The sequence below is a fragment of the Mytilus trossulus genome, chromosome 8 (assembly GCF_036588685.1).
Source record: "Mytilus trossulus isolate FHL-02 chromosome 8, PNRI_Mtr1.1.1.hap1, whole genome shotgun sequence".
NCBI lineage: Eukaryota > Metazoa > Mollusca > Bivalvia > Mytilida > Mytilidae > Mytilus > Mytilus trossulus.
Genome location: NC_086380.1, coordinates 9,253,366 through 9,265,062, shown reverse-complemented (window position 1 = coordinate 9,265,062; position 11,697 = coordinate 9,253,366). Strand labels below are relative to the sequence as shown.

The 11,697-nt window shown below is 31.7% G+C and overlaps 1 protein-coding gene across 1 annotated transcript; it reads right to left on the bottom strand.

Moving 5' to 3' along the window:
* Nucleotides 1–2,257: 2,257 nt before the first annotated feature.
* Nucleotides 2,258–7,917, bottom strand: LOC134681633 (NTR domain-containing protein-like). The gene is made up of 5 exons (XM_063541283.1): nt 7,806–7,917; nt 6,983–7,107; nt 5,959–6,041; nt 4,961–5,051; nt 2,258–2,538 (listed from the first exon to the last, which is right to left on the bottom strand). Exons 2-5 carry the CDS (start codon nt 7,098–7,100, stop codon nt 2,423–2,425), a joined length of 408 nt encoding a protein of 135 aa, XP_063397353.1. The 5' UTR covers nt 7,101–7,107; nt 7,806–7,917; the 3' UTR covers nt 2,258–2,422.
* Nucleotides 7,918–11,697: the final 3,780 nt, after the last annotated feature.

Here is an 11,697-nt window from a genome sequence, read left to right as displayed (position 1 = left end):
TATATACCCCGTATGCAGGTGCTGCTGGAATGTTGCTACTTAGAAATGGAAAGTTCACAATTGGAAAGCTGAAATCATCTCTTTTGTCGTAAAGGTTTGTTTTCAACCGACCCTCATTGTCAATTTCTAGATGTAAGTCAAGATATGAAGGCGACTTAACTGTATCTGTAGTATCCTTTATCTCTAGTTTGATGGGATAGATGCGTTCCACATAGTCACCAAATTTTGAATTGTTTAGTGAAAGAACATCATCTATATAGCGGAAAGTAGAGTTAAAGGATATTGCTAACTTCTTATCTTTCTTCCTAAGAAGTTCCTGCATGAAGTCAGTCTCATAATAATAAAGAAACAAGTCGGCAAGTAGAGGTGCACAGTTTGTTCCCATTGGAATGCCGACAGTCTGTTGAAAAACATGACCAAATGACATACATGTTAACAATAATAGACCACCGTACGGGCTTAAGCAATGAGCATAACCCATACCGCATAGTAGACTATAAAAGCCCTGAAATAACAAATTTGAAAACAAACGGCATCATTGATATTTTTAACTAAAAAAATGAACAAAAAACAATCAATACATTACAGGCTCCTAACTTGTTCAGGCACATACAGGATATAGGGGTTGGTGTAGGGTGGGGTAAATTATGTTTGCAGGCACATATTCTCCCTGTTTTCACCCCCAAAAAGGGGTCAGTGGTGTTACAGAACAGTTCTAAAGCACAGTTGTTCAGAAACTTTTAATTAAAACATCTAGTTATAACGAAGATGTTGGTCTTTGTTTCCATGTGTTATGACATGTTTAAAGGTGTGACAGGCTAGCGATTTTTTTTCTACTCAGTCAGGATTTAAATATGAATAAACAAAAAATATTTCATTAACACAAACTACACCAGATTATCAAATAATTAATAATTAATATTAATTTAAATGGCAAAACAAAAGTAGTTATTGAAATTAAGGAGGCTACGTAAAGTAAATTCGTGATTGAGAGGGCACTTTCAAATGTCAATGGTAAACATGAGTCTTTCAATCAATCAATTTTTATTTTTTATTTACAATTTTACAAATAACAAGCACATATAAAAAACGAATATGTGGTATGATTGCTAATAAGACATCTCCCCAAAAGAGATCAAATGACACAACATTTAACAAATATAGGCCACTGTACGACCTTCAACAATGAGAGAAGTCAATATCTCATAGCCAGCTGAAAGGCCCCGAGATGACAAAGGTAAAATAATTCAAACCAGAAAACTAACGGGGTTATATATGTACTAAAAAGGAACGATAAACAAATATGAAACACATGAAAAACCGACAACCACTGAATTACAGGCTCCTGACTTATGACAGGCATATGTACACAGAAGCGGGATCTTCTAGCTTTGGATGTTAGCGGGATCCCAAAACATTGGTGTTACCTGGGACAGTGCTGTAACATTACAACATAAGAACGAACTATAAAAATCAATTGAAAAAAAACCAAATCGTCAGATGGATACAAATAGAAATACATCTAAAACACACGTGGACGTGTCCGGGTACTTGTATATCAAGACAACCAAAAAAAAACCAAAGTACTGATATGAGAGTACTCGCAGTTTCTGACAGCTTGTTCAAAGCCGCTAACAACTAATAAAAAAAGTCATGCATCTGAGACTTAATTATCAATCATTACACATCCAACAGCCAATGAATTTGGTGTGAAGACGTCATAAACAGTTAGGAAAAAACATGATCTTGTGCAATGCAAAGATACAGGTATCGACAGATTGAAATGAATGTGTATATGTGTTTATCAGAATTTCCCCGTTTACACTAAATTTAACAAAACGAGTAAAGAGCGTCTTTAGTGACCTGACAACACCATTTCTAATTTGTTTTAGATGGTGGACGATATTTTTGTCGTTTTTACAAAAAATGTTTAACTCTGTTCTTGACGATCTTGGTGTCTCCATTAATACGTATACCATGGCACAAGGGATAATATCTGAACGCAACTACCTGGATATTAATTTTAATATTGAAGTAGCCCCTTTCCCCGGTGATAATCACATCTATTAGGCAGGAAACTAATAATTTTCATCCTTTACAATTATTAAAGGAGTTATATTGACTCCCAAGAACAGGATTTCGAGCTCGAACCTCAAAGTTTTCAGGTAAATGATTTCGGTAGATTGACAACATAAACCCTTCAGAAAATGAGACCATACGAATAATCCCAGTAACCTTTTGTATCCTTCCACATGACGCCATGACTCGAACCAGTGGCATACATTTGACAATAATGTTTGCAGGTAAATCTTTTATTGGAACAAAAGTGAATACCTTTTTGAAAGATTGATTTATTTTAGATGACTTTGTGTTATAAGTTATTATTGACAGACACTTCCTATAACGACTTGTGATATTACGACTAACAATTATTAAATTGTCCTTTAAAAAGTTTCTTTCTTGTATCAGATTTAATACTCTGCCATTCCTGATTCCAGTGGCAATTATTTGTATGGTATGTTGAACCACTTACATAGCCTGAAATATGAATAAATTAAACATTTGTTTGTTCCGTCGTATTTTTCTTATGTTTGATAAATTGACACTTATGATGTTCTTATAGTTGATGGGTTGAATGTGTAGATATTGTTACTGTAGTCTCAGAATCTCAGAAGATATGATTTATCTATTAGTGGTGCTTTTCTTTTAACACGCTTTTGACAACTGCAGCACTGTTTGTTTTGTTTTGTCTGTCTGTTTTATTCAATACTTTTCCTTTAACTAGATTTTTACAGTTCGTTTGTATGTTTTGCTGAAACAGTATTCTTCTAGTTGAGATCGGGGTTGAGACTTCAAGTAAGATGCTGTAATTGACTGGTTTTCATTGGTTGCTGTGGACATTATTTGTTTGTTAATTTATTGCATTTGCCTAAATTTTTAACGTTGGGATTTATTGTTTGCAGAGTGTGTGTTGAAGACAACACTTAATTAGCTGCGGTATCGTAGCCCTTTAGGTCCTTTTGTTATTTTTTGACTTTTTGCGGACCATAGAGCTACGGATTTTTCCTATTTCAAAACGTTCGGGATTGCGACCCAGGTTCAGGTCGCACTTATTTCCCTTAAATTTATTCTTTATAATCCATGCAAAGCTTGTCAATATATCTAGTTCGTTTCGTTAGATATTTTTCTAGGATATGACGTACCTATTTATGTTTGAATATTCATTTCATTAACACTATTACTTAATTATTTCCATTTGTATACATTCTCCGCCTATTTTGTTCGGCCATATTGAATCTCGTGGTGACGTCACGAAAAACAAGAAAAGATAACTCTTATAGGAAAGCACGTGTTAGTTTGTTTACGTTGTCTTTTATTTTATTTTAATGACTTTTTGAATGAAAGTACGTTTAATTAAGGTTAGATACTGACGGAAATAATAATTCTTTCCTGTCATTTAAATATTTAGTATGAACAAATGTTTTAAAGTCTTTTAAACACTCGATTCTCGTTCAGAAATAAGAAAACAAACCAACACGTGTTTTTCTATAAGAGTTATCTGTTCTTGCTTTTCGTAGGCGTTCCTCACCTCCAACATAGGAGATCGAGGATATTTGAGTTATCTTTTCTTGATTTTCGTGACGTCACCACGAGATTCAATATGGCCGAACAAAATAGGCGGAGAATGTATACAAATGGAAATAATTAGATAATAGTGTTTAGGAAATGAATATTCAAACATAAATAGGTACGTCATATCCTAGAAAAATATCTAACGAAACGAACTAGATATATTGACAAGCTTTGCATGGATTATAAAGAATAAATTTAAGGGAAATAAGTGCGACCTGAACCTGGGTCGCAATTCCGAACGTTTTGAAATAGGAAAAATCCGTAGCTCTATGGTCCGCAAAAAGTCAAAAAATAACAAAAGGACCTAAAGAGCTACGATACCGCAGCTAACACTTAATTAGCATAGCATTGCAAATCGCTTTGATATCTGTTTTCGTTAGGTTTGTATACATGTACTATTCTGATTCATATTTCGCCTTCGGTCTCAATTAATTAATTAGCTTAACTTCTCTATGAGGGGTTAGGCTAACATGTAATATCACTGTTTAAAGAAACAAACTATAACCACCAGACCATAGATGACCTTGATGGCCAGTGACCTTGACCCTTGTATATAAGCACCTGTTCCATAATAACTTGTCATAATTAAAAGCAAGTTTATTATGGAACAGGTGCTTATATACTAGGGTCAAGGTCACTGGCTATCTATGGTCTGGTGGTTATAGTTTGTTTCTTTAAACAGAGATATTACATGTTAACTTCACCCCTCATAGATAAGTTAAGCTAATTAATTACTTGAGACCGAAGGCGAAATATGAATAAGAATAATACATATATACAAACCTAGCGAAAACAGATATCAAAGCGATTTGCAATGCTATGCTTTTTAAGTGTTGTCTTCAACACACACTTTACAATAAGCGAATAGAAGTGTGTCAGCTTGTAACAAGACGTAAGTCAAAATATCAATCACATTACTGAGCTATTTTATGATGATTACAGACTTCGAAAATATCGATGAAATCCATATATAAGTTCAAAATAATGACATCTACTTTCCATATTGTCATAGAGTACAATGCTCGAGAAAATGCAGATGTAAATTTTTAATAATTGCTTACTACTTATTCCACAGCAATGATCATTTTGTGAACAAATGGAAGAGAGATGAATAAAAACGAATTATGTTGAGCTTTGATTTTGCTATTTGATAAGGGACTTCCTGTTTTGAATTTTCCTTGGAGTTCGGTATTTTTATTTCTTGACTTATAACATAAATCTCTGATTCTTATCTGTAGATCATGTGTAAAATGCTATGAACATTTCCTTAAATGGAGTAAACACAAAACCACCCCACCCTAAGCGAGAAGAAAATCGAATTACTCACCTGAAATCAAATATACAACTCCTTTCTGTAAATCGACCCCACACATAAATGGATCGCCGGATCTAACTTTAAGTGTGTTTGGGACCTTGATCTTTAAGGTTAAAAAAGATATGAAAAGATTGATAAGGAATGATTTTTTCTTTCAATTTCTACTCGATTTGCTACTGAAGACAATCTTTGATAAACATTTTATTCGAAAACTCCTACTAAATTTAAATCTATGGTTTTAACAATTTGATTTGTACTGTGTGTATCAAGTGACAGTACGTCGGTATTGGCCTTACAACTCGTATTTTTTGTTTGTTTTTATATTTGCTGCAATGAACTTTTTTCAATCCTATAATAGTAAATATATATCGATCATGCATAGTTCTGTAACTTTCTCTATGTATATTTGCAAGAATGGAGAAACAAATTATAGACAAGCATGCATTATTGCAGTAAAATTGGTACCGTCCATGTTGACGAGTTTTGGTTGAAGTCTTTTTGTTATTAGAACTTTATGGAGAAAAGAAATCATTTTAACTTTTTTTTCTTCTTTAAACAAGATAAAAGGTTGAAATGAGACGAACGTTTTGTTAAATTTTCGATTATGAGTATTTGAAGCCGATTGGCTTCACTTTCGTAAGCCATAAAATCAACTGTCAGTTATATTGACATTAAAATTTGTATAAACATTCATTGTCTGAACTAAGGCTGTTGCACACTTCTTAATAGTATTGGCCATTATTCAAGTTAAACGTTTTTTGAAATATGGCATTTGGTATAATTAGGTGTTATTAACCAGAATTCAAACGTTTTTGAAATGTAGAATTTGTTGTTGTAAAAACAAAATTCAAATATTCAGATACTTATATTTTTAAGAAGATGTCGTGTGAACATAGAACAATCACTCACCTTATAAATCTTCTTATTATGTTGTGAATATGTATTTAATGAAAACCCCTCGAACGCAACTAAAAGACTATCTAAATAATCCTATTATATACAACATGTACCTTAAAGCTATGATTAACTGCCACAGTGTATTCAAATTTGTTTCCCTCTAGGTTCTTAATTCCTGTAACTTTTCCTTTTGAAACTAAAAAGATAATCACCGTTATTAATAAATGATGGACGACCAAAACCTGTAGTCTTTGCATATAAGTAATACTGAATAGAGGAAGTAAAAATGGCAAGTAATGCAAGCCAGATTAATGCTTTGGTTGATAAAACTGGATGAATTAAAATAAAGCATCTAATTTGTCATTGTTTTTTTTTTCTTGATCATCGTTCTTAGGAACGTAAAAGATAATTACAAAGTTTGAAAAAACAAAACTTTGTCAGAAACATTGGAAAACAAATATCAATATAGTTTATTTAAATGAATTTCAGGTGTCAGATTCCACGTAAAAAGGACTTGACAATATTTTACCCATATTTCTATATCATCATAAAGAAACTGTTGACTTTCCAACAGATTTTGATATAATTGATTGTTTGCAACATGGGTGCTTAACGTTCGTGGGAAATAAAGTCAAGTAGAAAAATACAATTCTAAATGTATTTGTTCACTGTACGTAAAAATTGTGAAAATGATCTTTTTTGTATTGTACTCGTAAAGTTTAGTAAAGCTCCGAAATGGATTGGTGGTCAAAACGAAAATACGTCTGATTTATTAAGTGCATTTGCCATGTCAGAAGCGTTGGCCTGGATTCACGTGCATTCGTAACGCTGAAACCTAGACACAATGGCCCAAACCTTTTAAGTACATTTTTTTGTTTTACAATGAAATAAAAGTAGATGCTTTAATTAAATAGTATTCAAGGCATAATTATTTTGTATTGATGCAGTGTGCAAACATTTCGATCCTTGGCTTGGAAAAAAGAGAAAGAAAAAAATTTCTATAGATTTTTGTTTTCCAACTGAATTATTTGTAAGTAGCCTTCTATACAATTATAGATATACAATATATGTACAAAATCAGGAATTTGTAAAAACATTAAAATATCTTAAATATCTGCATATATATACGGCCATTACCGAATGTAGCGCTACAGAACATTTCTTGATTTGTACTAAACGCACATGAACATCCATAGGCATGGGAAATGAAATTTATCAGCACAAGACAAATGATGACATATATTGTTAGCTTCATGGTTATTCTGAAAATAAAAAATACTTTTAGTTGTTAGAAATAGAGACTGCCATTCAGGATTATAAAATTTTCATTAAAAGTGTTTTCCGAAAAATAAAATCTCACTTATACTGACAATAATATCGGACACGTTTGAAAGCTTAATAAAGACAAAAAGGAATATGTTTAGGTCAGATACGAAGTTTATTGTTTTCAGTTGACATAATAGACTAATTTAATTTTGTTTGATTGACAAATAGGATGAATCAACAATGCAAAATATATACAACTCAAATAAATCGCGATGAAGAAATATTATCCTCATACCGTAAAAATTTGCAAAAATTAAGGCGACAGTTGTTTATCGATGCTCAAGTTTTGTAAATCGATGAATACAAAAAAACATAAGGTGCAAATATTCAAACAGCGAAACAAGAACACCCTTAACGTGTTAAAATTCTTTTTTGCATGGCATAACAAAAATAAACTGTGGAATGTAGGTGTGCGAATATTTTTTCCCGATTAGAAATAATAGGGAATACTAGTTTATGTTTTAAGCATAACCTTTTAAAAGGTTGAAAGATGTCGTTACATTGAGAACAAATTAAAAATGTAAACTAAAGACAATTTCCAGATTTTAACAGTTGAATACAACACATTCTGTATATCTAATTTAAACCTAAAAAAATATTCTATATCATATAATGAAGAACAAAGTTATCTTACCTTAGGTTCTAGAATAAGAAGATGTGTCTTTGTCTGAATTATTAAAACGTTTATATATTCACTTTTGAACCGGATTTCAATTACTCTTAACATCCTTTATATGACAGAAAAGTGTTATTGCGCATCTTTTGATTGTCCAAATTTTTTTTCCTTCATAACATGATAAGTTATGTTGTACATTGTTGAAGGACATTTCCCTTTTGTGTTTTTAAAGAAGTGGAACGCATTTATTATATAATTTCTGCATCTATGTCCTTACATAATATTTTAAACAAGAATGTGCTGCCCCTAGTACACGGATGCACCATCCGCACTATCATTTTCTATGTTCAGTGGACCGTGAAAATGGGATACACATTCTAATTTGGCCTTACAATTAGAAATATTATATCATAGGGAACATGCATTCAAAGTTGATTGGACTACAACTTTATCAAAAACTATACAAAGAGCAAGAAAACTTTGACTTAATTAAGTTCGCTGCTCAGTTTCAAAATAAATAGCTTTCCATAAAACTAGTATATATTGATACGGGAGTAATTGAGGAATCAATAAAGCAAAAAAATGATAGGGGTCAATGTGCTGGTTTTCGAAATATTAGCCATTAGAATTTTGGCGGGGAAATGTTCTCTCATGATTTTTCATTGCTTTATCATTGACCAGTTAAAGTTATCAAAAACTATTAAAAAATAAATAAGATTTTATAAGACTTTTAAAAATGGCTGATTATTATACAATTATGTAAAAGATTTATAAAAAGAAAAATGGGGGTCAGTGGGCAAATTGTTTAAGGCATCCAAATGGATAAAACCAGAGGATTTCGAAAATCTGACAAACATTCCAAACCATGACAAGCAAACATCCTTAAGTTAAAATTTTACAACTCAATACAAAAGAGACAAATCATAGCAACAAACAATAACTGAGAGAATTGTAAGAACTCCTAAAACGTCGAGAACGGATGCGTCTACATAATACCTGTCTCCTGCTATCTATTTTTAGTTCAAAGTTGTTATTTTTTCAATTGCAAGTTGACATTTTGCATTTACAGGTGGTAGTTATTGTTTTTCAAGTATACATTTCTCATTAACAAATTGACATTTCTCATTAACTAGTTGATATTTCTTATTTACAAGTTGACAGTTCTCATTTACCAATTGACATTTCTCATTTACAAGTTGATATTTTTCATATACAAGTTGACATTTCTCATATACAAGTTGACATTTCTCATTTACAGTTTGAAATTTCGCAGCTACAAGTCAACATTTCTAATTAGTATGTTGACATTTTCTCATATCCAACTTTTCATTTCTGACTTCTAAGATGGAAATCAGAAGTTTCAACCTAAAACTTAAAAATGGCGAGGTAAAAGTGAGAGGTATCAAGATGGAACTGGAAAATATCAAATAGAACTAATTCATGTGAATTTGACAATATAACATGGAAAAATGGAACAAAATATTTTAAACGTTAAACATCGCAACAAGTCTTTTGTTGTATAGCCAGTGGAATAATTAAAAGAAAAAAAATGATGTTACTCTTACCAGCTGTTATTTCCTCCCACATTCCTTGTTGAGGATATTATCAAAATCTTTGCAAATAAACATGCGATTTTGTACATACTGCTGATTATGTATTCATATGGTTGGGGAATTAGGAGCTCAAAATCTTTTCTATTGCAACCATGCTATTTTGAAAATGTCGTTTTCTGATTGACTTTAAAATCAATAAATTTCATTTTCCGCGAGAAAATAAGACTGTGGATATTAAGATCGCCTGGACATGAAACCAGTTTGAACAAACCATTTTTTTCATAAAATGTGCTGTACCAAGTCAGGGATATGGCAGTTTTTATCAAATCGTTTGTTTCTATGTATGTCACTTTTTGTTTGTTTTTGTTGCACCTCAGTGTTTCTGTTGTTCCGTTGTTTTCCTCTTATGGTTGATGTGTTTTCCTCATATTTATATTGTAACCCAGATTTGTTTTCTCTCAACCGATTTACGACTTTTAAAAAACTATATACTACAATTTAGAACTGATACATGAGAAATTAAAAAAGCGAGAATATGTTTTGAGCCCCTGCACTTGATTTTGTTAGTTCTTAAAACTATTGAAATACACCGACTTAGCTATTTTCGTTTCACTATTTATAACTTTTTTAAGAACCGCACAAGCAAAGGTATTTTATCATATTGAAATAGTACCCGTTGTAAGTCATTCTGTCTTAAGGAGGTTGGCTTATTATGTTTTGGAATTTTGTCAGTTTTTCGGAATCCTCTAGTTTTATTCATTTGAATGCTTTAAAAAAAAATTCCCATTAACCCCCATTTCTCATTTTATAAATCTTTTATATGTATAATTATAAGCCATCTGAAAAAGTCTTATAAAATCCTTGTTATTTTTAAATAGTTTTTGAGCACTTTAACTTGTCAATGATAAAACTACGAAAGATAAGGAGCTACATTTTTCCGCCAAAATTTCAATGGCTTATATCTCAAAAACAAGCGCATTGACCTATATATTTTTTGGCAATTTTGTTCCTTTAATAATCCCCTATCAATATCTACTAAAGTAATGAAAAGCTTGTTATTTAGAAACTGAGTAGCGAACCTCCCTAAAATTAATATTTAACAGTATAAAATCAGGTTTTAATCATAATAATTACATCTGGAGACGTATAACTATGTGTATCGAGAAAGTTGGAATATTTATAAAAAGTATCAACATCACAAATGATACAGATGTCTGCAAATATTTATACACATCTAAATTAACCTGCAGACATATTCAACGACAAGTGTACAATGAACACTTGTAAAATCTGACTACACATTAATTTGGTATTTTTCTTGAATTTTTCTTTGTTTTTCTACTTAAAGTCTTTAACAAATGCATTACGTCATAGATCCCGTGTACATGTGTTTACGTTTTAGAATATACTTGACGGACATAAAATAGTCTATTACAGATTACTTTGACAATAATTTAAAACATTACAATAGGGAAATTGTCTTCCAAAATGAGCAGGACATTTTAACATATTCAGCAACACATGCATCTGACCAATGGTGTGTTACTCACTTAGATTGATGCACATGCATTTACGTGATATAAAGGTCTGGTTAAGAAATAATGTATAAAGAGTAGGAAATATCAAATCCGGTTCATTGGTATATTTATAAACGATTTCAGGGACAGGGAAACTATCTTCAATATTGAACAGGACTAACATGTTTAGCAACACATGCATCTGACAAATGGTGTATTGCTCACTATAATAGATGCACATATATTAACGTGATATAAAGGTCGGGTTAAGAAATGATGAAGAATGAGTAAGTGGTACAAAATCCAGTTAATTGGTATATTTATACACGATATCAGGGACAGTGAAACTGTCTTACAAATTCAACAGGGCTTTTAACATATTAGCAACACATGCATCTGACCAATGATGTATTGCTCAATATAACTGATGCACATGCATGTACGTGATATAAAGGTCAGGTTAAGAAATGATAAATAGAGAGTAAGAAGTACAAAATCCGGTTTATTGATACATTAAAACACGATTTCAGTGACAGGGAAACTGTTTTCAAAATTGACCCGGACGTTTTAACATATTTAGCAACACATGCATCTTACCAATGGTGTATTGCTCACTAGAATTGATGCACATGCATGTACGTGATATAAAGGTCTGGTTTAGCAATGATATATAGAGAGCACGTGTTACAAAATCCAGTTCATTGGTATACATATACACAATTTCATAATACGAATTTGATAATATTCCCATCTTGAACAAGGTAAGATAGTTATTATATTAACTAGTCCGTTATAAGTTAAACGGATGTTTAAACATCTCATCTTGAACTTTTCATTAAT